Source organism: Mytilus edulis, chromosome 10 (assembly GCF_963676685.1).
Source record: "Mytilus edulis chromosome 10, xbMytEdul2.2, whole genome shotgun sequence".
Taxonomy (NCBI): Eukaryota; Metazoa; Mollusca; class Bivalvia; order Mytilida; family Mytilidae; genus Mytilus; species Mytilus edulis.
Genome location: NC_092353.1, coordinates 79,521,885 through 79,549,765, shown reverse-complemented (window position 1 = coordinate 79,549,765; position 27,881 = coordinate 79,521,885). Strand labels below are relative to the sequence as shown.

At 32.4% G+C, this 27,881-nt stretch overlaps 1 protein-coding gene across 1 annotated transcript; it reads right to left on the bottom strand.

Annotated features, from left to right (window-relative positions):
- Window positions 1-1,720: 1,720 nt before the first annotated feature.
- Window positions 1,721-27,826, bottom strand: LOC139491994 (histone-binding protein RBBP4). Its single transcript, XM_071280012.1, has 16 exons — window positions 27,690-27,826; window positions 24,477-24,624; window positions 23,632-23,682; window positions 22,516-22,521; window positions 22,144-22,238; window positions 21,311-21,484; window positions 16,948-17,002; window positions 15,803-15,863; window positions 13,875-13,967; window positions 9,171-9,238; window positions 8,341-8,467; window positions 7,747-7,824; window positions 6,921-6,997; window positions 6,416-6,473; window positions 2,936-3,046; window positions 1,721-1,891 (listed from the first exon to the last, which is right to left on the bottom strand). Exons 1-16 carry the CDS (start codon window positions 27,751-27,753, stop codon window positions 1,823-1,825), a joined length of 1,335 nt encoding a protein of 444 aa, XP_071136113.1. The 5' UTR covers window positions 27,754-27,826; the 3' UTR covers window positions 1,721-1,822.
- Between the last annotated feature and the right edge of the window lie 55 nt (window positions 27,827-27,881).

The window sequence follows — 27,881 nt, the reverse complement described above, 5'->3', positions numbered from 1 at the left end:
TGTTATTTTTACCAATAAAGAGGAAGGTATAAGTGAGATGTCAAATTCTTATCATGTTGAGCCAGATCTTTGAACATGCTAAATCCCAAGGCAACAGTCCTCAGGAAGACATGTCACCTTATACCAGACGCATTATTCCCAGTCCAGGTCAACCAGTCTTTGATGCAGAGAAGCAGCAAACACTAATTTTCTTTTCAAGTCATTGGTTTACCCACCAAAGGTTCAAACCTTACACTTGATACCAATATTGTGTCAACCATCATGGAGGTTGTGACTATAAATGATCCCATGAAAAAATGGTCAAATATAGACTCTGGTAAAAAAAAATTTGTAAGGGTTCGTTCCGCGGAACCCAGTGTCTCGCGTTCTTTTGCTGTTAATCACACCCTCATCAAAAATGATGAAAAAAATCAATAAAATTATTCCTCTCGATACTATCTTTTGATTGTCAGAAGCTTCTGTCCAAGTTTGGTAAAAATCCAGGCTAGTTTAAGAATCTTAAAAATGTTTTAAATACTTTAACTGCAGACTGTATGTAATGTTAACTGGAAGAAAAACTAAGTCCATTTATAAGTAAAATACAGGAAAAATGGAATTTTATTTTTACAAAATTTACATCTGGATACTATCTTCTGATCATAAACAAGCTTCTGGCCAAGTTTCTTACAATTCCAGGATAGTTTAAGAAAGTTATTAAAATTTTAAAAACTTTAACCACAGAGTGAATGTAATGTTTCCTGGCAGAAAAACTAAGTCCATTTATAAGTAAAATACGGAAAAAATGGAATTTTATTTTTACAAAATTTACTTCTGGATACTATCTCCTGATCATAAACAAGATTCTGGCCAAGTTTTGTACATTTCCAGGATAGTTTAAGAAAGTTATTAAAATTTCAAAAACTTTAACCACAGAGTGAATATTTGTGGACGCCGCCGCCGCCGCCGCCGAAATGTAGGATCGCTATGTCTCGCTTTTTCGACTAAAGTCGAAGGCTCGACAAAAATCAGTCACATACTATATGCTTTTTAGCAATGTGTTCAAGTCAAAAGATCACAAGCTTTGTTGTGCTTAGCATATCCAACTCATAATTCATAGTATCAGAAAAGTGTGTTTTAATTGATAAGAAAAGCTCTCATAATATATTTCATCACTGCAACGCTGCTGAGAAATATGAGGTAATTCTGTTCGATAGAACTTGAGAAAATTGACAGAAATTTCCAAGTATCAACAAACAGGAAGGAATCCATCAAATACAAAAAGTGTGACTAAAATATTTGTTCGAAGGACGAAAGGACACAAGAATAATTCAACATAGCCCCTAAAATTAATACTGATAACAAACAAATAAACCAAGAATCAAGTTTTCTTGTTGAATTTACATTAAAAAAAAGTTTTAAAACATAAATTGCCCAAGTCCATAAACTCTGGCAAAAATGATAAAGTCCAAATGACAGTATAGTATGGTTAACATTTTTGATCCATCTATTGTGATTTTGGACAGACAAAAACTATGAATCAGTCCCACACTGCATCTGTGGGAGATAAAAGCAAGGTTTCAGGATAAATTTACACAACAAAACATTGTTTTACAACCACAAGGTATTTTATGTACAAAACATAGATGATTTTATTTTACAATTAGTAGAATGAAACTAAATGTAAAACTTATTTGATGTTTAACCATGGAATACCATGTCTAGTCTTCTACAATAAGACTGGTAAAAATGTATTTTTAATGACAAGATTTACATGAATAATTTATCAGCACTGCTATCTAAAGTCAGTATGTTATAATGTTTTATGATTCTGAAGTCCTACACATCATGATGCAGTGGCCTCTAATTCTGTTGCTGGAGTATCAGGCTCTTCATCATTGTAGATATTCTCAGCCTGAAATATATAACATATTTAATAATGAGTTATTACTGAAAAATATTTTATGTAAAAAAAAAACACAATATAAAGACAGCTCTAAGCTACATGTGTCGATATGAAACCAGAAAGACTGACAAACTCAATCAGTAAGTCACCATCATCAACTCTGCTGGCATTAAGAAACAACAGTCACAACACTTATTTAAGAATGACTATGTTGTAAGGACATCAAATTTGCAACTCAAAGGACAAACAATGAGTTATATAAATGATATATTTGCACTGGTTATTATCTATTCATTTGAATGACACATTTCTGGAATAAACTTAATTGAGTTCACTCAAAACAGGAGTATTACATTTTAAAAGGTATAATACCCTATAATTGTGCACCTTTTATTGGATTCTGATTTTCTGTGTTTTAGGTCCACTTTTGAGAGCCGCTTTTGGGCACATTTGTGTCAGCCAGTTTTTATTGGCGGAGGAAGCCAGAGTGCCTGGAGACAACATCAGGAAAACTGAAATCCTTGTCAATTAAGATTGTAGTTGAGTGCACCCGCACAAGTGGTGTTAACTCACAACCTCAGTGTTGACTGGCTAGTGATAACAGTAGTAACTACTGAGGACCGACTGGCTAGTGATAACAGTAGTAACTACTGAGGACCGCTTGGCCAACAAGGCCCCTACCTCTTTTGGAATAACATTACATGAATATTTTAGGTCCGGAAACTTGTCAGTTGTCAGTTATATCTTTCAAGATCTTTAAAAAGTGATGTTGCTAATCTGTAAGAAAGTCTGTTAAATATGTTTATTCCATTTTATCCAATAACTTTAAAGAGCATGACATGTTGTAGACACTTGAAGAATGTAAATCTTCAGCAAACTTTTTTTTTCTGACTTCAATTTTTAGTTTTCTATTTTTTGTCTATTTCTTTTTTAGCCATGGTGTTGTCAGTTAATTTTTAACTTGTGAGTTTGAATGTCACTCTTAAAACCTTTAATAATGCCTGTATTCTATCTTCCCGTTCATTTATTTATAACAAAAGTAACCAGACTTACCATTTGCCAGACCTGCATAATGTTATCTTCTGATACAGAACATATTACCCAGGGTTCATTTGGATTCCAAGAGAAGTCTGAGATCTTTGCTGTATGTCCTCCATGTATAAACTAAAATAAACATGCCATTAATTTATATAATTATGTCCCTATTCTTGCAAACAAACAACCTAGCTTACAGTTACTGTACTCTTAAAATGTACTTTACATGTCTTTAATAAGTATTATTTTTAAGTTGTTTTATGACAACTTTGTAACCACTTGTCCTTTATTTATGAAAATTCACTTGAAGTACAAATAAATTTCCCATATTAAGAATAACTTTGATTAATCAACAGAAGTATTGAATCAAAATGCAGAACTGTGACTCAATACTTTTTAGTTCTGGCAATGGCAACTTACTTGTTGCAATTTTCACTAATATATCCTTTTTACATGTCTAAGAATAAATAAAGTAAGAGACATCAAACAAATTATGGTCCCATTGTCTCCAGTTGCATTTGTTGTGACATTGAAATATAAGTGTGTACACACTGAATTGTCTCCCCTGGTTTGTAGATTAAACTGAAACTGATCTTAATGTTAAAAGTCCTGCAACGATCCTGAAAACAATGTCAGAGGGATTTGTCAAACGATATGTATATCTTAAATTTTTAGTGTTTCAGCAATATAGGCTATAATGTGTTGGCAAGTTTTCATTGGTAATTTGAGCTGGAGAATACAATCAAAGTGCTGGATAGCACCTCTGGAAAGTTTGCAACTGTATATGTGTATTATTTCAAATAGGTTATTGACGTGTATTATTTTAAATATGTATTTAAATCACTGTTTTGATTTTTTAAACTAAACCATTGTCTCGCCAGCAATTTCCAAAAACAAAAATCACTTTTTATGCCCCATTTATGGGCATTATGTTTTCTGGTCCTTGCGTCCCTTAGTCCGTCCGTCCTTCCGTCCGTTCGTCTGTCCCATTCAGGTTAAAGTTTTTGGTCAAGGTAGCTTTTGATGAAGTTGAAGTCCAATCAATTTGAAACTTAGTACACACTAGAACACACCCGTGATATCGCGGGTCTGTGACTGAATTAAAGTATATAACTATGCCTACGCCTTATTTTAGTATTGGGATTGCCATCTGATAAAGTCATGCCGATTATAAGATGCACAGTGTTCTCTGCTTTCAAAATCTGTCTGTTTGAACCCGTCGACCAGGAACTTATCAATTATTTGTAATATTAATTGAAAACAAAAGGTCCTGGAATGGAGTATTTTTTAATCAACAGCATTGTCCTATATTTATTAATTTAGTTATAAATAAAGTTGAATTCTTTGATTCGCTGTTTTATGTCATGCCCGCTAACAAATTGAAAACTGTACCTATACGCCTTATTTTAAGTCCAGATTTTTAGTACTCGTATTGTCATCTCAGAAAGTCTTACTGCTTAAAATACTACAATAGGGAACAATTTGACAATGATTGAATTTAGTAGTGTCAACCCTGTGACTATGACCCGTGTACATGGCAAAATCCGAAATACACTGTTTGGTGGTGCGCCTGTCAGATGAGAAACGTACCGATAAGGTAATAGGTAACAGGTGAATATTAATTATGTGGAAGAGTGCTGTTAATTTTTAATCAATACCATTGTCCTATATTGGATATATATAAAATTGAATTCTTTGATTTGTCGTTTTTACCCCATGACGGCTGATAAATTGGACCTCGTCATTTTAGTATTATAGTTGTTCCCTATGATATAAACTTTCTAATTTTAATGCCAAATTAGAGTTTTTACTCCATTTTCACTGTCCACTGAACATAGAAAATGATAGTGCAGATGGGGCATGCGTGTACTGGGGACACATTCTTATATATCTATACTTCTAAATCTAAAGACCGTTATTATGTTTATGTTTTATATATAAAGGTATGCTCCGTGTTGAAGGCCGTACTTTAACCTATAATGGTTTACTTTTTTAAATTGTTATTTGGATGGAGAGTTGTCTCATTGGCACTCACACCACATCTGCCTTTATCTATATATACTTGATAGGGTATACTGAAAATTTCACCCCTTTACATCTAGAATGGTAAAAGTGACGCCGACAAAATTCAAACTTGACTTGTGTTTTGTGGTTGCGTATAAGTTTCATAAAATTTGGTTCAGGCAAACTAAAGTAAGAGAACAGAAATCAATTTTGTGATGTATGGACGTACGTACAAGTAAGGGACGTACATACTTACAGAAAAAAACAAGGATAAAACTCAATATGGTGGGGGCATAACAATAGTAGTATGACCTCAGGAATAAAAAAGTTTATATACACTAGATTCATACAATGTTGATCTGAGGTGCTTATAACCCTGTAACACATTTTAGTTGCTGCTGCGTAATTGCCATTGAGGCAATGACATTTGAGATTTTTGTTTTAAGCCATTTATTTAACCATTGCCTCTGTGGGGACACATTATTAATTATAGGTCAATCTTAAAAAATCATAATGCCCCAGGAATAAAGTGAGGATAAAAAGTTCTGGATCCGCCAAAGCATTGTTAAGCACTAAGAAAGTCATTTTGCTAGTACATGGACAAATGTTATTAAATCATTTTAATAATTTCTACAGCACTTGTCTTTAGCTTGATCTCGGTCTTGAACTATAATATTCTTAGAAGTAGTTGATGACTCAGTTGCTTTTAAATTATACGGATGCTATGATACTAATTGTCATTAAGACAATGTTTTTTCTGTTGTCAGTTTGATCCACTTGAACATGCTGAACGAGTGAAGGTCCTTATATCCACATTGGAATGTGAAACAGCTAGTACTTAACGAATTAAAAGTTTTCAAATGATTTTTGGCATCAAAACTTTCAGATCGATGTCGGTTTGACAAAACAAATGCACTTTTCTATTTATTTCTATAAGCCGGTATTTACCTTTAATCGTCCTTGGCGTGAGACATAAGCCATATAATTATCGATTATTTTATATTCTATCACCTGTGTATTGTTAAAATAAATCAAACCTTTCGATGCACTCGGGCTTTTACTTATTCAATAATAAACAGTTGTAAATATCGTACATAGTAAAAAATAGTGCGGGAAAATGTTCATTCATGAAATATTCATGAATGAAACGCTGTCTCGCGTAGATTTCTTTGATTTTCTCTTCAGCCAATGGCCGATCCGCAAAGTAGTGTTTGTGATACTTATTTTCAATATGAAGCTAAATTCTTCTGAATTGTCGTTGAACATTCATTCCTTTTTTATTCAAGCTGTAATCTTTTCAAAAGAGTAGCAACTCAAAGTATCCAAGAATCAGAAGTTGAACACTAGTACTACATTATCTTGGAGCAGAACATTGGGATAGTCTGTCTCACCGGAAGTTGAGGCAGACGCCTAAGGAAAGTAGCAATAGCAAGCTATAGCAAACCTTCCAAAAAACGTAAGCAGAGGTTGGTAAATTTTTGAAAGTAAACATACCAATAATTCTGGTGGTCCATCTTCAGCATCCTCTGCCGACTGCTCTTCTCCTATTTTACTGTAAATATATAAATTAATATGTCTCAACTGAGGTTTGATTCTAAAACAAGCATAGTAAATTTTTTAACAATTCTTCAGTTATCAATTTTTTAACCAAAATATTAACAACCGTATCAATAAAAGAAAAAGAAAATATATGTCTATTCCATATATAGGATAGATAATTTTGCTATTTCCACTAGCTCTTCATTGACAATGTATATTTATGTCCCTTCTTAAGAATTGGCAAATCAATTATTCATGTAAACCAATTCAGACTACAATGTACTTTTAGAACAAGGATGCATGTGTTGTCATGCTTAGCATACCCTATTCTTAATTGAAAATATCAGTAGTATCTGAGAAAAGTGTGATTGAAGTGTATTATGGATGCACTGACAGACAGACAGGGTGAATGCAATATAGCCCCAACTTTAAGGGTCAAGATAAGTAAAATAAGACCAACCTGAGATCCCATACATGGAGTCTTCTATCTGTTCCACTGGAGGCCAGAATTGTCTCATTATGTGGGGACCATTGAACCTGTTATCAAATACAATAGTTTTATCAATGACAAAGGAATAAACAGGTTCAGGTCAAAAGCACCAAAATTTTTCTCTTCAATTTGTTATAAATTCTTTTCTAGATTTCATTTTTTTTGTAACTTTTAGTTTACAGTATTTCAGTAACTCCCTTTATGTGCCTCTCCATAAAAGTAACTAGCAGTTCTAATGTATTGGTTGATTGATTGGTGTGCTTTACACTGCACGAGTGCTTAAGAGCTATATCGCAGCGAGAGCTAATTCAAATAAGGTTTATTTTTAAAATCAGACAAAAGGTCCTCCAATAATGATGTGATATATTAATTTGAACATAGTTTCACTCATACAGTTTTTTAGGTTCAAGTTTGATTATTTGATTGATTGATGATTGCTTTAGCCGAATCAGATTTCAAGTTGGAGGTTTTAATGCGGTTACATTCAACTAGACATAGAATTATCGTATCCAAATCTTTATGGAAATAACTTTTTTTCAATTTGGCATATCAAAGAGGGTGAGTTGTATCGATCTCCATACCAGTAATCTTTCAACTACTTTTTGGGACAAGAATATTTAGAAAAGATTGATAACAGAAGATGTTATTCTATACAAAATTGTTGAAAAATAATTTCTTGATGTAATGATAGACGTCTCAATTTTCCAGGCAATTAATTTTTGAATTTAATGTTTTCTCGGCCAGGAATCAAGAGTGTTGTCAGAATTCATCCTCAAAGGTCAAGGGTTATACTCACCTGGAATATTTCATCTTTGTGTGACTCAAATGAATGTAACTTCAACTTTAGATTTCGCAAATCCCATAATGCAACAGTCTACAAAAACAAAGATGGTTATTAATTATTATCTTCTTGTAGCAGTAATAGTTAACCTTATATTTTCATGTAGAACTATTATTATAATTTAATAATTCACTGATATTTCATTCTATATAGGATTATATGTCCAACTGTCTTGGAGAAAAATACAAGAGTATATCTTTTCAATATTCAAGATACAAAACTGTTGCTTTTCAAGGAAGTAAAAAAAATATTCTCATTAAATAATTATGAAAAGTGTTTTCCAGATTTCAGTTTTTATTTTCTCAAATTTAAATCTGTTGACTGTTTTGAAATGGTATTCTACAATTATAAAGTATTGAAAACATTTGACCAATTTCCTTGTTTTCCAAGGACACATTGTCCTCTGTATATGAAATTTAGGCAATGTTTATATTTGATTGCCAATGAGACAAATCTCCAGGAGAAAATAAAACAATCGAACAATGATATAAACCACTGCAGGTCACTTTTAAACCTTTATATGATCAGTAAAAAGCCCATTTAACTTACTTTATCAGCAGAACCTGTGGCAAGGATATATTCACTGTAAGGATTAAACGACAAACAGTTGACTTCAGCTGTGTGGGCGTCGACTGTGTGACTGGGTTTAGATGTGCTTTTAGATCTGGTATCCCAACTGAAAACAACGAGAACACATTTAAATGAACATAAACTACAGTCATATTAAAGCATGGTATGTAATATCCATCATTACTTCAAACATTGAAAATTTTTTCCTTTAAGGAACAGCAGAAAACAAGTTGTCAAGTTTAGTGATTTCCAATAATATTCGAAAATTAAATTTCTAATGCATTAACAAATAATAGGAAATAACTACATGACTGAAATTTTATATTTCAACAATTCTGTGTTCATCATTTTGACTACTATTGGAACGAAACTAAGCACATCTCTGGTGGATTGAACAAGTTTTATAATCAAAAAACATTCAGAAAATCTGGTACAGGCTACTAATTTTTTTACAATGTTTTTATTAAAATTACAAGGAAATTTTTTGCAAAAAAATGGGAACTACTTTTGATAGCATTTATTGTATACAACAATTCCTACAATCCTTTTTTAATCTCACATTGTTCAACAATATCAATTAAAAAGAAAATCAAAAAGGTATCCATTTGCAGTCTACTAATTTCAACAGGTGGAAGTAAAGGACTTTCAATATACCCCTACAACCAAAACAACTTATGGCTAAGTAATGATATACAATCATTTATATGACTCAAAACCCATGTTCACATATAAAAGTATCTTTCTTTTCTAACATATCATTTAAATGGTTTACATTTCATTTTCCTGTGATACAAAATAGTAAAACTTACATCAGCAATTTTTGATCATCTGCTACTGAACCAAAAAGACTTTCATGTAATAAATGCCAAGCTACATCCTATAAGGACAAAATGTTTATTATTTCTTCATAATATGCTATGGGTATGAAACTTTTCAAACACATTCTTTAAGCATCCATGTAAGTGTAATTTTCATATTGTTCCAACTTTATCAGCAGTTTTTTTTTAAATTTATTTCTTGTTTTCATGTGCTTTGAAATGTGAAACTTAGATGACCAAAGTGATCAGAAAATAACAGACAGAACAAAACTTCTGATTTTATGAGTAAGATTTATGAATGCATAAAGAGTTTTAGTGTATTGACCTTGTAGTATTGTCCTTTAAGCATAATTTTCATAAACAATTTGTAGTTTTTTTAAACATTTATTAGTTACTTATTCTATGGGTTTGAAACTTTTCAAACACATTCTTTAAGCATCCATGTAAGTGTAATTTTCATATTGTTCTAACTTTATCAGTAGTTTTTTTTCCGACGTAGTCGGTTATAGTTTCGGTTTGTGCCCTTTGAACTTAAGGACGCTTAACTATTGCAACAGAATACGCATGCTCGAAAATCCTTTCTGTGATTGGACAAAATGCTGTCATGGTGGGTGATTTGGTTGTGTTTGAAAAAACGTCTCGTTAATTATATCGTGATGGAAAGCAAGTGAAAAACTATAAATATTTGATATTACAAAGATTTATATTTTTATTAAAATAATTATTTCTCCAATAGCTCTTTGCATCCGTGACAGCTGTTTATTTGGGACAATTATATAATTTTGAATGTAAACTTTGTTGTACGAACGTACTTGACTTTCAGAACACTCCTACGCATGTGAGATTTTCGCCGGGTTTTGGTGAATGTAAACAGAAAGATACAAGGACCGAGAATCAGGGATCTCCATGGATGAAAATTGAACCATGGAGGAACTTTCACCATTACAAACCGTGTCTACGCTGTACAGTGTAGCGCGATCGGAAGTGTTTTATCCCTCCATACAAGGAATGGTGAACATGCTAATTCATTGCTTATTTAAATTATATTTATTTGAATTTTCATTATAGAATTAGAAGTATCAATATTTTCATTTATTGCCGTTTTTAACCATTCAAATGCCAAGTCTTCATGATCCCCCCTTAGTCGAGAATGACCAAAAGCTGTCATGAAGGTCCCCATGTAGATTTCTTGTATTTTTGGTAATTGTTATGGGGGTTAAAAATCATATGATGTGGAGCTTATTTTTCATGGACACTGTCAAATTCAGAACCCATTACCGGTATGGCTGATTTGCAGCAACAAAAAACGATTCGTACGGGTTATGTAAAAGGTTAAAGAGATTTGTAAAGCAAACGTTGACAAATGAAAAGGTTTTTAATTACTTTATCTGGCAAATTGATGCTGTGCAACATGCATCTTTCGAGTCTGAATAGAAACCGGAAACGCGGATGTATCAATTTGATTGTAATATACGAAATGAATTCGGAATTACGATACGATATTTCTTGACTGGAAATATTTAAGTTTTTACTTTTAAACTTTCAAAGTAATTCTAAATTATCGTTACAGCAGTACTCGAGTTATTTACGATGAAATAATATTTACTGTTTTGCGTCTTATTTTGTACTGCTTAAAAAAGGGGGATGCTGATTGCGTAAGTCAAAATAAAGCACGTGTTCGACTTGTTAAACTGTTTTCTTTGTAACTGGATAATTGATTTATTTATTTAATCTTAATTATCATAATCATTTGCTGAAACTTAATTGATTAATTCGACAAATGAATCGTCTATCCTCATATAGTATTCTCCTGTCTGGTTTGTTGATCTACCTGTACAAGCTCAGGTACAAGTGATTAGCGATCTTAATCCGGATATCCCGCAGGCGTTAGAACTGTATTGGATTATAACATAAAAAGCCTAAGGGTTATGCAATTACATGCATTTGATTATAATTGATAAAAAAAATGGCGTCGGGCTACAAAAAACGATGAAGTTTTGAACGATGGCGGAAGACAATTTAACGATGGCGCAAGACAATTTAACGATGGCGCGAGTCATTTGACGATGGCGCAAGACATTTGAACGATGGCGGGGCTCCATCGTTAAACAGGCCATGGAGATCCCTGGAGAATACTGAACACAAACAGAGAAATCGTTATTTAAATGGTATCTTTGTGCTTCTGAAGGTTATCGTAGATACTCGCCTAAAAGTCTATCCGACTATAAGTCGGATGCCCTTTTCAGCTCCAAATTCTGAGGATTTAGTCTTGACCCTCGTATAAGTCGGACAAAATTTGGACATTTTTGTTTGCAGCTGACAGTTACTGAACGCCGGTAAAACCAATGCAAATCCAGGAATTATATTCATTTTCTGCATGAATGTTTGTTTGATTTGATTTGAATTTAGTTGATGTTGATTATGATAATTTATATAGCTGTTTAATAATAAAGATGTATTTATTCCTGTTGTTTTGTTCACTGTTTGATTACAGATTAGCCATGTGTTGTTTACGTAATGCATCAATGATTTTGTAGGGTATGACTAACAACCTATTGTTTGAGAAAAGCGAACATAAACCAATATGAACCTGAAAAAATTTAAAGTCAATCAATATTTTCACAGTACACATAATTCAGTGTTAAAGGAGCATGTACAGTTCATAATTCTCATTATATTGTGATGATTAAAGGATTAAAAAAATTAAGTGAAGCTAATCAACTTTATATTAAAATAACTCCCAACTCATTAGTGTCATCAGAGACATATAATACTCTGGTGTCATCTATTCACCTATCACTGATGTTTTTCACACCTTTAGTGAATACAACTCTTTGTCTCTTAATTAGGGCTTATCAATGGATTATATTGGCTTGCCAATCAATTTTGTAATCTTTGTCACTCACTCACAGTTTACCTGAGACATTTTAATGAATAATATTTTGATCTTGGGAATGAATCTTAAAATTATTTTTAATTATTGTATGATTTATAAGTATTGAATTGATATCATGATATCACAATAATGACACAATAACTCCGCTGAATACATCCTTTTACATAGTTGGTACATTGTTATCTCGTTTTCATTTTTTGGTTCATGGCTCTTTCTTTTGGGCGTATTGCATTTCCGCTAATTTTTCAAAGTCCCAATACTACGTTTCCGCAAATTTAAAGTATACGTTTCCGCAATTTGTATTTATTACTTTTCCGCAAATTTACCTGGTAAATTATAAAGATGTGAATGTACATATATGATATATTTTTTTTTTTAATAAAGAAAATGTTCTGATCTCAGTATAGCTAAAATTTACTAGATATAACTAGTTGACTCGAGTAAGGGTGAGTTAAACTTCATTGAGAGAACTTTGGTTTGGCTTACTTGCCAACTTAAACATGATTGAAGAAGGCTTTGTTGAATTAGTTGCCGATGCTCCATCTGACGATAAATGCATGAGGTCTGCCGACTATATGCTGGAATTTTATATAGATGGCAATTGAGATTTCCACCAACCATTTGGGCATCACCTCCTGACCCAGAGGAAAAGAGAACAACGAATGGTGTCGAGTCTTTTCGTGCCTACCTGAACGAGCAGTTTTACGCTAGCCATCCTACCATATTTGTTGTTGTCGATGTGTTATTGAAACTGAAGACAACATCTTACATAAAGACGAGAACTCTAACTGTAAAAGCACCCTTTAGGAAATATGAAAAGGAGAAGATGGACTTCCTTCCTGAACAAAATACAAATTTTGTAAACGGTGAATGTGCTACTATGGACTTTGTACGACGTGTTGGCTACAAATATTATGACAGAACTGACTTATGAACTCATATCAAGATATTTTTGAACATACGTTAATGATGTATTTTACTTACAAGTTATGATGACCTTTAGCTTAATACATATTCACTTTTTTCTTATAGCTTTGCTTTCGAACAATAGGTATTCCTGAATTATTTGCGGAAAAGTAATAATTTATTTTTTCCGGAATAGTGACTTTTTTTCCGGAAAAGTAAGATATTTATTTGCGTAAACGTAAACTTTTTTTTCCGGAAACGTCATCTTTTTTTCGCGGAAAAGTAATGCCAATTTGCGGAAACGTAAAACGCCGTTTCTTTTGGGTTTATGCACAAACCATTTGACCATGAAAATCAATACACATACCGGAAACAGTCGGAAATTCAAAACAAATTGACAGAAAAATGTTAACAGAGAACAAATAAAACACAAAGACAGTATTGTAGTCATTTATTTTCAACAAAAACTTTTAATTTAGGGATTTATGTAGGTTTGGCAATCAACGACGTAGTTTTGACCAGGAAATTCACTCCTGACCACTTTTCTCGAGCTTGGATTTTTCCTCTGGTCGCTGGATCTCGCTTATAAGTCGGTACCCCTCTCTGGATTCTGAATTTTACTCCCAAACTTCCGACTTATAAGCGAGTATCTACGGTACGTCGGATATCTTTTTTAAAGATAGTTCTTGTTAAATTTATTTCTTGTTTTCATGTGCTTTGAAATGTGAAACTTAGATGACCCAAGTGATCAGGAAATAACAAGACAGAACAAGACTTCTGATGTTAAGAGTAAGATATATGAATGCATAAAAGTTTTAGTGTATTGACCTTGTAGTCTGAATAAATAGAATTGTCCTTAGCATAATTTTTTTAAACATTAATTAGTTACTTACTTCAACAACTGAAGTGTGTCCTGTAAAAATTGTCTGTGCATCAACTAATTTTGTATCTCTAGGTGTGGCATTAATATCCCATAAACAAATTGTCTGAAATAAATAAACAGGTAGAATATACAACACTAATGAATTATAAGGGCTATTCCATTACAAGGTGACCTACACAGGCAAAATTTGTTCACGTTTCACATGAAATTCACCTAAATCGAGCTTATACATGAAACTCACGTGAAAATTTTCATGTGAATTTCACTTGAATTGAGATTCACATGAATCTGATGTGAATTTTTTCACATGAAAAATACAACACAATTTTGATATTTTTCATGATTTTAATTCAATTTGAAAATATAGATGTTATTTGAATTACTTTATTTTAACAAGAGTGCACACGCTGAAATGTCTCGCCTTCTATACTAATCATTGATATTATGTTGATAGTCCTAGGTATAAAGCTAAGCTTTATTACAACTGTCACAAACTTAACATTAACCAAGATAACTAAACAAAGACCAATGAACCTTGAAAATGAGGTCAAGGTCAGATGAAACATGCCAGGCAGACATGTACAGCTAACAATGCTTCTATACAACATATATAGTTGACCCATTACTTATAGTTTAAGAAAAATAGACCAAAACACAAAAACTTAACACTGTGCAATGAACCGTGAAAATGAGGTCAGGGTCAAGTAAAACCTGCGTGACTGACATAAAGATCATAATATATTTCCATACACCAAATATAGTTGACCTATGGCATATAGTATTAGATAAAAAGCCCAAAACTCAAAAACTTAACTTTGACCACTGAACCATGAAAATGAGGTCAGGGTCACATGACATCTGCCCGCTAGATATGTACACCTTACAATCATTCCATACAACAAATATAGTAGACCTATTGCATATAGTATGAGAAAAACAGACCAAAACACAAAAATTTAACTATAACCACTGAACCATGAAAATGAGGTCAAGGTCAGATGACACCTGCCAGTTTGACATGTACACCTTACAGTCCTTCCATACACCGAATATACTAGCCCTATTGCTTATAGTATCTGAGATATGGACTTGACCACCAAAACTTAACCTTGTTCACTGATCCATGAAATGAGGTCGAGGTCAAGTGAAAACTGTCTGACAGACATGAGGACCTTGCAAGGTACGCACATATCAAATATAGTTATCCTATTACTTATAATAAGAGAGAATTCAACATTACAAAAAATTTGAACTTTTTTTTCAAGTGGTCACTGAACCATGAAAATGAGGTCAAGGACATTGGACATGTGACTGACGGAAACTTCGTAACATGAAGCATCTATATACAAAGTATGAAGTATTCAGGTCTTCTACCTTCTAAAATATAAAGCTTTTAAGAAGTGAGCTAACGCCGCCGCCGCCGGATCACTATCCCTATGTCGAGCTTTCTGCAACAAAAGTTGCAGGCTCGACAAAAATTCATGTGAATTTCACACGAGTTTTACATGAGATTCACGTAAAACTCGCAAAAACTGATTTCACATGAATTTCACATATAAGCTAGTGAAATTGATGAGTGAAATTTGCCTGTGATATAGCTGTTAATTTTTTTTTGTGTCATTTGGTCTCTGGAGGAGAGTTGTCTCATAAGCAATCATACCACATCTTCTTATTTTCATATTAACAATTATAGTATACATAAAATTGAGAATGGAAATGGGGAATGTGTCAAAGAGACAACAACCCGACCATAGAGCAGACAACAGCAGAAGGTCACCAACAGGTCTTCAATGCAGCTAGAAATTCCCGCACCCGGAGGCGTCCTTCAGCTGGCCCCTAAACAAATATATATATATGTTGAAATCTTGCTTTTATAGAATTCAAGGTAATATCTTTCAAAAGCTGGAAGTTTTTTTCCTTGATACTATATTAACTTACATGGTCATCTGATGCACTGAGTAAATGTCCATTTAAATTGGGGTTCCATGACAAACCATATCTACAATCATATAATTTACACAATTTATGAAGGTCAAATACAAAATTTCAGAGTAGAATAATCAATTTATAGAAATAACTGATGACTTCAGTAGAAAATGAAATAGCAAGATTCAAATCTGCCTAAAATAACTAGGGCCTATGGGCAGTTCCCTTAAAACATAAATGGGAGTAGTAAAAATGTAAGTGAAATTGGGTAGAGGAGGGGAGGTTGCACATTGCACAACAAATTGAATATCTACAACTAATCCCACATTTTAAGTGTACACTTTAAAATATTACCTATAATCCAATGTAATACATTAGATCCTGAAAGAGATGGGAAAGGTATCAAAGGGATATTCTAATGCAATTTGTATGTAACAATATTTTTTATTGGCTAAAAGTTGCCGTCAAATCCACAGTTGACCAGGCGTAACTAAGGATGGACCCGCCATTTTGAATTGTTGAATCAACAAATGTTCGATTACTACTATATAATCGAAAATAAAACAACACCTACCTCGAATATGACGTTTTAATGTAATTCTATCCGAATTTGAATCATACAGGTAACGCGTAATAACCTCTAGTTTGTAAGTTTTCATTTGTATGACGTCACTTTTAACCATGACGTCTTTGCGCCTAAATCATTCATGAAGTTTCACGGATTTTTTTTATTTGTTAAATTTAGACCTTTTTTCAAGTTTTATCGTATTATTTCTTTTTGTAATGCATTAGAATCGGAATAACAGTACTGTAGTTGAAGAGTTGCCACCGTCAATTTTGATTTGACGGTCGCAAATCTCGGTTTTACTGTCTCCACTACACGTCGCCAGTAAAACTGCATTTGCGACCGTCAAATTTACAATTGACGGTGGCAACTCTTCAACTACAGTACTGTTATTCCTGAATTCAAACTCATAAGTTGGGGGGAAAAAAACACCTGATAATGTCATGGACTTTATTTTAAACGAAGAAAAAGACAAACAAAACATGCAAAATGTCTTTTTTCATAAGGTTGGAAAGCTTTCAAACCAAAAAGCTGATCCTCCATTTCACTGTCAGAACAATTTTACATAACATAATTTATTAAAGATTCTTACCCTTCTTTTTGGTGACCTTTTAATCTCAATTCTGGATTGCACTCTCCACTGGGATCTACAAAATAAAATTAAGCTTATTAAAATATACTATCAATATAAACTGCTTGACAAGGCTATCTATATGATGTAAACAATATCCACCTCGCTGCACTATCTTGTGTACTCACAAAATGCAATCAGTGAAGAGGTTGATATAAAACTTGCAATCTAATAAAATAAGGTGATATATAACATTTGAGCAGTCTTTACCTGACAGTAAGGGGTACTATTTGTACAAGTAATCTTTGTCTACTTGAAGTAAATAATACTTATACAAGTTAATTATAATATTTGAATAATCTCCCCTTAATTTTCTCAAAAGTACTTTTTTTTACAATCCTACAAAAATTCTCAAGTGTTGACACGTAAAAACATGCCCTTAACAACTTTTCTCAGGTTAGCTAATAATTCTTTATTAAAGTTCAATGTTTCATTAATTCAACAAAGAAACTGATTGTGCAAAGATCTTAAGTATTTGTGCACAGTCTTCAAAAATTGTCCCTTGTGGGCTTGTAAAGTTCCTTGTGTGCTTGTAAACGAGCAGTGTTATGAAGATAACAAACAAATGAGTATTTCATTGTCCATAAAATTACACTTAAATGTAAAAGAAATTCAAGCTTTATATAATTATTGTACAAAATATTAAACTTAAAAATTGTTCCCCTTCTTTCTTTACTATATAGTTTCTGAATGAAATTGACCTTTGCCCTTAAGACCAATGCAAGATATCAATAAATTGTATCTTTGCAATTATAACCAAATTTCTATGGGCTTGAAATATTAAAACCTAATTTTTTTTCTCTTTATATAAACAAAATTAATACATGTATATGAATTTACTGTCAGAATGATTTTGGTAGCATGGTCAAATAACTAGAAATATCTTATAAAACAAGAATGTGTCCATAGTACACGAATGCCCCACTCGCACTATCATTTTCTATGTTCAGAGGACCGTGAAATTGGGGTCAAAACTTTAATTTGGAATTAAAATTAGAAAGATCATATCATAGGGAACATGTGTACTAAGTGTCAAATTGTTTGGACTTCAACTTCTTCAAAAACTACCTGGACCAAAAACTTTAACTTGAACTTCACACTATTATTTTCTATGTTCAGTGGACCATGAAATTTGGGTCAAAACTATAATTTGGCATTAAAATTAACCAGGTGCTCCGCAGGGCGCAGCTTTATACGACCGCAGAGGTCGAACCCTGAACAGTTGGGGCAAGTATGGACAAAACATTCAAGCGTGATACAGCTCTGAATTTGGATTGTGATCAAATTTTTGACATTACATGTTTTTTTTTACACAAAACAAATGTCAAGATTTTACAAATCAATTAAAGATTTCTTCTTATTTAAATCTAAAATTAAATAGTTGACACAGCATAGGTTTCTGACACAGAATGAATGTGGTCTAATGAACTTAAAAGTTTTTTTTTGCCTTTGAGCAATTCACTATGCTGTTGAATATTAATCCTCTCAAAAAAATGTTTGAAGAAATTTTCTTTTTATTTATGAAATCTGAAATGAGAAAAATTTACCCCCCCCCCCTTTTTTTCACATCCCCGTTTCCCTTTTTCCAAAACTGATATCAATTCAAATTTCTAATGGAGTTTGCAACAATAACTACTCTTTTAAATACATCATAAAATATTAAAATGTAAAATAAAGTGCTTGTTATCACTGAATGGTAAAGATTGGTTTGTAGTAAAAGTGAATATACATTGTTTATTGTATAAAACAATAAAAAAAACTTCATGAGCAACATTTTATATTGGCAAATTTCCAATGAAGTTATTTACATAAAGTTATTGGCAAATAAAAATAGAAAATGACATCATAGTCATGTCTGGCAAATTTCCAACATACATTATCTAAAACATTTTAGATAAGATAAGGAAAAAAAGCTTCATCAGCAACATTTTATATTGGCAAATTTCCAATGAAGTTATTTACATAAAGTTATTGGCAAATAAAAATAGAAAATGACATCATAGTCATGTCTGGCAAATTTCCAACATATATTATCAACTACTATTCTATACAAAGAAAGATAACTCCAATTGAAAATTAATTGCTATTGCACAATATTGTGCAATTAGATATTTCTTGCTATTGTGCAATACTGTGCAATTGAAAATTTCTTGCTATTGCACAATACTTGATATGGAATCCTGATTTGGACCAACTTGAAAACTGGGCCCATAATCAAAAATCAAAGTACATATTTAGATAAAGCATATCAAATAAGCCCAAGAATTTAATTTTTGTTAAAATCAAACTTAGTTTAATTTGGACCCTTTGGACCTTAATGTAGACCAATTTGAAAACTGGACCAAAAATTAAGAATCTACATACACAGTTAGATTTGGCATATCAAAGAACCCATTTATTCAATTTTTGAAGAAATCAAACAAAGTTTAATTTTGGACCCCCATTTGGACCAACTTGAAAACTAGGCCAATAATTAAAAATCTAAGTACATTTTTAAATTCAGCATATCAAAGAACCCCAAGGATTCAATTTTTGTTAAAATCAAACTAAGTTTAAAAAATTGATTATTCAACTTTTTTTGGTCCCGTTTCAAGTTGAAACTGTACACACTTGATTATTTTACATTTTAGTGTTATGTCGTTGTTCTCCTCTTATATTTAATGCGTTTCCCTCGGTTTTAGTTTGTTATCCCGATTTTGTTTTTTGTCCATGGATTTATGAGTTTTGAACAGCGGTATACTACTGTTGCCTTTATTTAATTTTGGACCCTTTGGACCTTAATGTAGACCAATTTGAAAACGGGACCAAAAATTAAGAATCTACATACATAGTTAGATTCGGCATATCAAAGAACCCCAATTATTCAATTTTTGATGAAATCACACAAAGTTCAATTTTGGACCCTTTGGGCCCCTTATTCCTAAACTGTTAGGACCAAAACTCCCAAAATCAATCCCAACCTTCCTTTTGTGGTCATAAACCTTGTGTCAAAATTTCATAGATTTCTATTCACTTAAACTAAAGTTATAGTGCGAAAACCAAGAAAATGCTTATTTGGGCCCTTTTTGGCCCCTAATTCCTAAAATGTTGGGACCAAAACTCCCAAAATCAATACCAACCTTCCTTTTGTGGTCATAAACCTTGTGTTAAAATTTCATAGATTTCCATTCACTTTTACTAAAGTTAGAGTGCGAAAACTAAAAGTATTCGGACGCCGGACGACGACGACGCCGACGCCGACGCCAACGTGATAGCAATATACGACGAAAAATTTTTCAAATTTTGCGGTCGTATAAAAAGATCATATCATGGGGAACATGTGTACTAAGTTTCAAGTTGATTGGACTTCAACTTCTTCAATAAACAGCTGCGCCATGAGCGCATGATACGCCCGACGTCTTGTGTGGAAGTTTTAAGCAATAACCATTTATTGTTTTTGAGACACGGCGGGACATGTGAACCCCCCCTCCCCACCCTGTTTTTTTTTACAAATATCCTTAAAATAAAATTTTGAATCAAACCAAAAAGTATACAGATCTTTAAATTAGTATAACAAAGAAGTGTGTACAGTTTCAAGCAATAATCATACATTGTTTTTGAGATACGGCGTGACATGTAAAAAAAAAACCTCCCCTTTTTTACAAAATACTCAATAACTCAAAAATAAAATTTTCGAGTCATCACCAAAAAGTATACAGATCTTTAGATTAATATAACAAAGAAGTGTGTAAAGTTTTAAGCAATAATCATAAATCGTTTTTGAGATACCGCACGACATATAAAAAAAACCTCCCCCTTTTTTACAAAATACTCAAAAACTCAAAAATGAAATTTTGAATCATCACCAAAAAGTATACAGATATTAAGATTAATATAACTAAGAAGTGTGTAAAGTTTTAAGCAATAATCAAGAAACGTTTTTGAGATACGTTGCGACATGTGAAAAAAAACACACCCCTGTTTTAGTTACAAAGTGCCGTAACACAAAAAGTTTAAATCTTATTTTCACCAAAAAGTATACAGATCATTTGACCATCATAAGAAACAACTACATAAAGTTTCATGAAATTTGGATAAGTCGTTCTCAAGTTACGGTGCGACATGTTTACGCCGGACAGACGGACGGACACCGGACATTTGTATACCATAATACGTCCCGTCAAAATTTTGACGGGCGTATAAAAACTACCTTGACCAAAAACTTTAACCTGAAGCGAACAGAAGAACGGAGGCACAGACCAGAAAACATAATGCCCCTCTACTATCGTAGGTGGGGCATAAAATTGTTGGAATTTGTTTCTATAGCTACAAGCATGTTACAAACCTGGTTTCGAAGGATGTTTTGTGTAGTCAAAAACCAAGACATCACTAGACGGCGTCTTTGTGGCAATAATACAGGGATTCTGTGGCATATATCTGGCTCTGTTCACCTCACCCTCATGATTTATTTTTATTTCTATTTCAATTTTTCCACTAACAGATCCAAATCCACCAAATTCTGAAAAAAATATAAATCATTTAAATTTTTGAGATTAGATATTTCTGTACTGCCTATTGCAATTGATTTTCATGGCTTCTGAATTCAAAGCAAAGGAACATGTGTCAAACTAAATGTTAGTACATAAGACATAGCAATATGTCTAATTTGGTCTAAATCACGTTTTATGTCTTTTGACTCATATTCGATGCAATTAGTAAATTAACATTGACCTATATTTCCCTATATCCACATCCAGACCATTTGGACTCCATTGGATAGATGAATCTATTGACAATCTTATTTTTTTTTCTTGCATATTGTGCAAGTATAAATTTTAAACCAAACCTAGTCAGATAATCAAGCAGTGCTGAAAACAACTATAATTCTCCAATCCAAACTGCAATAACAGTTTTCTTCTTTGTTAGTCTTGTATTATTTTTAATTTTAGTTTCTTGTGTACAATTTGGAGTTTAGTATGGCTAATTATCACTGAACTAGTATATATATATTTGTTAAGGGGCCAGCTGAAGGACGCTTCTGGGTGCGGGAATTTCCCGCTGCATTGAAGACCTGTTGGTGACCTTCTGCTGTTGTTTGCTCAATGGTCGGGATGTTGTCTCTTTGACACACTCCCCATTTCCATTCTCAATTTTATTCTGTTCTCATAAGATAATTACCTCCTTTTTCACTGTCGTAATGTGATGCATCAAACTGTGCATTGTCGTTGGGAAGCTGTACACTGGCTATAAGTAAATGATTCTGTTCGTCTGAGCTGTAAAAGTAAAGGCCAAGGTACCGCCACATTTTTTTTAACTAAAAAGGTCTGGTCAATTTGAATATAAAATGCCAAAAACACTTGAAAAATATGAAACTGGTTAAATTCATTATCTTTAAATTTGTAAAATTAGCAGGGTAAAAATATATTAAACAGGAATGAATTGAAAAGCTGAACAAATAAATTAAAACTATGATACCCTCTCATTAATGGATTTCTATTTTTTTTCATCTATTTAATTTTCATTTTCTTTTTATTATGTGGAAATTTTTACCTTGTCCTTTAAGTGAAAGAAAAAAAAAAAGACATCATTAATATTTTTTTTCATAATAATCAATAAATTTTTTAAGTGGTTTATACTTTATAGTCAAGTCCTTAAGACGAGACAATAAACCACTCTTTATAATATAGCATGTATTCATTAATTAGTATAGTGTTTGATTTAATGTACCAACACAAATCTCGTACAATTCCACCAGGTAGGAGTTTACCATAAACAGAAAATAAAATCTACACTAATCATCTGAAAAAGAGAAATAATTTAAGGCAACTGCTATTTGGGATGACTGGTCACCTCCTTGTTACAGAATTTTTATTTACTTCACTGCCATCCTACAAACAATAGATACAATGTAACTTGATAATTCGAATTATCTCCGTCCAAAAAAATAATAGGTCTTATTTTTCAATTCTTTATATTTCTTCTGAAATATTAAATAAATATATAAAGGTCTATTATTCCAAGATCAATACATATTACAAGTAACAATATCCTAGAAGCAACATGTAAATAATACCTGAAATAACCCTGTAAGGCTATACTAATCAGGAATGACATTTTTTATTGAAAGGGAGGCAACTCATACAAATTTTAATAGTAAAGTTTTCAGTAAATCTGTCAATGTATAATTGAGTGATACTTTGGATACATGTGTATTCATGGTATTAGTTAAATATTTTGGCATTGCACAAGGTAATGTTTTTCTTGTAAAAGTTGCTCATGTCTTTACACTTCAAACATACTTCATGTGGACTTATTGATTTCTAGTGACATGTGAAATCTGATTTTCTTATTAGTTGTATTTGGACCTTAAACATGGCGAATAACCTTACACTATAAACAGCAAGTATTCTAAGATCACTTCTCAGTCTTATTTGTATGTGTATTTCTTTTTTTTCTCATTGTGCTAATCTGATAAGATTTGCCTACATTGTAACTAATTTTCACAATTTTCTATATGTTGTGCAGTTACACCACTCTGTCTTTAAGATCAAAGTTATCGTCCAATATAAAGTTGTGACATAATCATGAATTGAAAAGATTCTAAGAAGAGTGTCCTTTCTGGACAATTCTCATGGCACCATTTAATATTTACACCAGCATACTTACGTGTGTGTTCCTAAAATTAATCTGTGAAGAGAATAATCTTTTCCTTCTGGCCTGAAAAAAAGAGGAAAAATATCTTCAATTTCCATGGCTACAAATGTACATATACATGTAGTAAAGGTATATCTATAAAAATCAACCAGACAAACAAAAGAAATATGTTCTCACATGTGTACTAATAACACTTCTGATTCATATTCTGATTTCTTTCACAAGTATCATACGTAGTTATTATTAGTAAAGGCAACAGTAGTATACTGCTGCTCATAACTCGTAAATGGATGGACAAAAAACAAAATCAGGGTAACAAACAAAAACTGAGGGAAACGCTAAGGCTACACTTGTTTATTATTTGTGTTCAAATCTGGCAAATCAATTTAAAAGAGACATATCAAGGGAACTAATAAAAATTAAGGGAATTTACTTGAATGAACTCCAAAAGGATTGAGACAGTGTGCATCAACATAGTAACAGTTCTAATAATAAATTTGTGTTGGTGTTTTAATAAAAGTGTCACATTTGGCTCCATTGACTTAATCAGTTTTTATAGACAGAGGAAGCTGGAGATCACAATATAACCAAATGTATCAGCAGAAAAGCAAGCATACATTATAAATTAAGATCAGAGTCTAAAGAGCCTCACAGTCGCAGAGAGCAGTTTTTACACATAGCCTCAGAATTGACATGTTAATGATCTTTGTATCATAACAAGATCCAAGTCAAATGTCCCTCACAACAAGCAGGGTTCAAACTCGCAAACCCATAATTGACAGACTGTTCATCACTATATATAGACTACTTAAGACTAATCAAACACCAAGGTCCCTTGAATATAATGAAAATCTTACCTTGTGACATCAGGTAACCATTGTGCTGTAAGACTGGGCCATTCTAAAGCATGTGTCATTACCAAATCATACAAAAAAGGGGTGTTTTTCTTCCATATTTTATATTCTTCATTGATAACTCTTTCTTCTACAGCATCATCAAATCCTTCTACAATAAAAAGTATTTTTGTTTGTAGACACTCAAAAAGTAGATCAAAAATGATTTGTTTAGGTGATTGCCTTTTACAAAAATGTACATCTTATATCAAAAATTGTATTATTTCCTCTACTCTTAATTATTCTATTTAGTGCCATTGGTTTGCTACCTCAAGCCTAATAAAAATACATGTGTGATTCCAGTTACCCGACTGTCCTTAGTTTGAACCCAGCGATCAAATTTTGAGGATTTTGAAATTAAATAACTAAATTCAAAGACTTCTATCATCTGCATTTCCATCAGAAGTATCCACTTTGGCTAAAATTCATCAAATTCAGAATAGAATGAATCAAAATTAACTAAAAAAGTAACATTACTGTTTATTTTTCAACTAGAACATGTAAAATGGCGAACTTCCGGTTTTGGCTTATATAATATCGGAATCAATTTCCAAAAAAAAAATTGCCAACCTATTTTTTAAAAGGATGTAACTGGAACCACACTTATATTTTTATTTGGCCTCAGATGTATACAAGTACTCCTCAGTTTCTTTCATATTTTGGCAGGTTCAGTCCTGGATGCAAAAAGTTAATTTTTTACCCCTGTATATACAGTGATGTCGTTAGAAGCCGGCAGCCGGCGATTTTCGCCGGTTATTGTGCTTTTCCCGCCGGCTATTTTTGCATGAGTAAAAAAAATTAATAAGATAAAAAAGATAATCAGGTTAATATTAAAAAATAATTGTTCAATGCATCAGCTTCCACGATTAAAGTCCGATAAACAAGGATGTAAATCAGTGTTTACCTTTGACTAAATATAGTTCACGTAAATGCAGTCCGCTGATTGGTCGTCTATTTAAAGTCGGTAAGTATTGTAATGTTTGCAAGGATAAAAAGAGAGACGTTCCGATGGACATTATGACCCTGTTTGGTTTTTGCTTCAAGAGGCTCAAGAGAAGGAATAAGCCAAAGATGACAATAGCATGTTATGGAAATTAATATATCAGTCAAATAAAAGAAAGTATAATATATATAATGTTGTCAAGAATCTGGAAAACAGCACTTTTTGAAGTTCACATTTCAAAGCCCACGACCACGTGGTGTCCAGAGAATGAAGGTCAATAACGAAAGTAGAATATTGTCGACCACAAATAATTTTTAAAAATATCTTTTATAGTTCAAAAGGATTTTAGTTTACTGATTACTGAACAGTTAACAAATAAGAGAAAATAAAACGACATAGCTTGACAACATGTTTGAAATACGTGTACAAGTCTTATATGAGATAAAAGGGGGTCATTTGTCACTAAGTACGTACGCAAATAAATCGATCAAGATATTTAATAAATTCGATTATTTTTGAAATAAAATTATAATATTTCACCTATTATTTCACAGGCACTTGCCTGTGTATTATTTACATATATTCAAGAACAGACTTCCTTAGTTGTCTTACAAAAGACACCTTCCCAGAAAAAAATATAATATAGATTAGCCTTGCCAGGACTACGGATTCTCATTTAAAAAAAAAATCAATGTGATTGAAGTCAACAACAAAAATAAGACAAAATTAACATTTTTCCAAGCATCTAAATCACTCTCAGGTATGCTCAGAATGCAGGAATTTTAGTCTAAATTTTCAAATCTTTTTGGGGATAGCCAAGGACGTATATTATGTTAGTTATACGTCCTTGGGATAGCATACGATTTTATAAAATATAGCACCTCTGTAACAGTTTTAACTTTGAAATCGAAGCTCCAGCTGCCTACTAGTCAGTGAATATTGTTTTTAATTTTGTAAAAACAAAACCAACACTTTTTTAATATAAAATTAAAACATTTATAATGTTCTCAATGTCACAATTACAATTTTCATTTAAAACTAAATTATTCAAGTGATAATTCAAACCAGAGACAATATGTTTCTATTCAAACTAAGATTTTTGGATTCTTTCAGTTCAAAAATATTTACTAGCAGTCAACCTGCAGGAAAATGCACAAAAATGTATATTGGTCCATCAAGATGATCAATGATGTGATCACATGTACAGAAAATTTACCCATCATGTTGCTAATTTTAGTTAATCATTTACATTATCTTCAGTAAAAAATGATGTTTTCAGAGGTCTGAATAAGGGTCTAGGACACCCCCAGAATGCAGGATTTTGCACCATTTTAAAAAAAAATCCTGGGGCCCTTGAGCGGGCCCCAGACCCCCCGCCGTAGTAGCGACGAGCAAGCTCGTCGACGCGAACGGCTTTGCCGTCCGCATGTACTTGCGCTTATTTTAGAAATTCAGCCTGCTTCTTCAAAACTTAGTGACATCACTGATATATATAAATTTCTGTTATCAATTCATTTGTATTTCGTTTTGATAAGAGCCAAAGCACAGAATACTGCCAATTAATAATCATTTGATTTATTAACAAACAAAAAAATTCTGGAACAAAATTTTTAAAATGAAAATGAAAATAACAGAAATATAAATTTTAGTGCCTTCAAAGTTTTATCAAGAATAAACATAAACAAGAATTTTGAATTATTCCTGGACTTATATCTTATCTTATATCTTCTGTATTATGAAAAATAATGGGATCCCTCTTTTACAAAAGTTGATCCAAATATAATGACCCCCCCCCCCCCCACTTTTCAAGTTAAAGAACTTTTCTGTATTCTTTTCTGCAACATTAAAATGCCTGCTTAAATGTGTGCAAATATTGCTTGGAGTCTGGGAACCACAATTTGTCAAACAATTTCTTGAATGCATGCCATTGACATTGTGCAATACTATTCACTGGACATTCATTCCATCCAAAATTATAAGAATATAAGGTAGGTCCAGATAGCTACAGTTCTATAGCTAAACAAATGACTGTCGAGAGCTCTTGTCAGAGACTTTAAGGTCACCTCCCATTGGTTGTTAATGTTTTGTAGACCGGCCGGTCATTTCCCCCTTTTTTGTTTGTTTCCTTGTGTCAAGGGTAGTTGCAGTCTCACTTAATAGCAGAAATAAGTAAACAGCTTATGAAAGGTATAATAAAAATAGCTCATTTAAGGCTTCTGACAGACAATGTTTACCACCGTCTTTTTCTGTCATTTTCTTTCTTTCTGTTGATCTTTCGGCACAAAGACTCATGCGCATCAATGGCGCCAAATTTTTAATAATTTACTGCGATTCATTTTCTATAGTAAAAAAAATAAATTAAAGAAGCTAGCAGTTTTTACTGATAACTATTGTAATATGATAAGTAATTATTTTAACTTTATTTC

Bases quoted from the DNA above. Each gene is read 5' to 3' on its own strand.
- LOC139491994 (XM_071280012.1), bottom strand. From the start codon at position 27,753: ATGCGCATGAGTCTTTGTGCCGAAAGATCAACAGAAAGAAAGAAAATG. The intron at 17,003-21,310 runs GTTTGTAACATG...TTTATTTTGTAG, and splicing joins AAAACATCCTTCGAAACCAG to ATCCCAGTGGAGAGTGCAAT. The intron at 1,892-2,935 runs GTAAGTCTGGTT...TATATATTTCAG, and splicing joins TTATGCAGGTCTGGCAAATG to GCTGAGAATATCTACAATGA.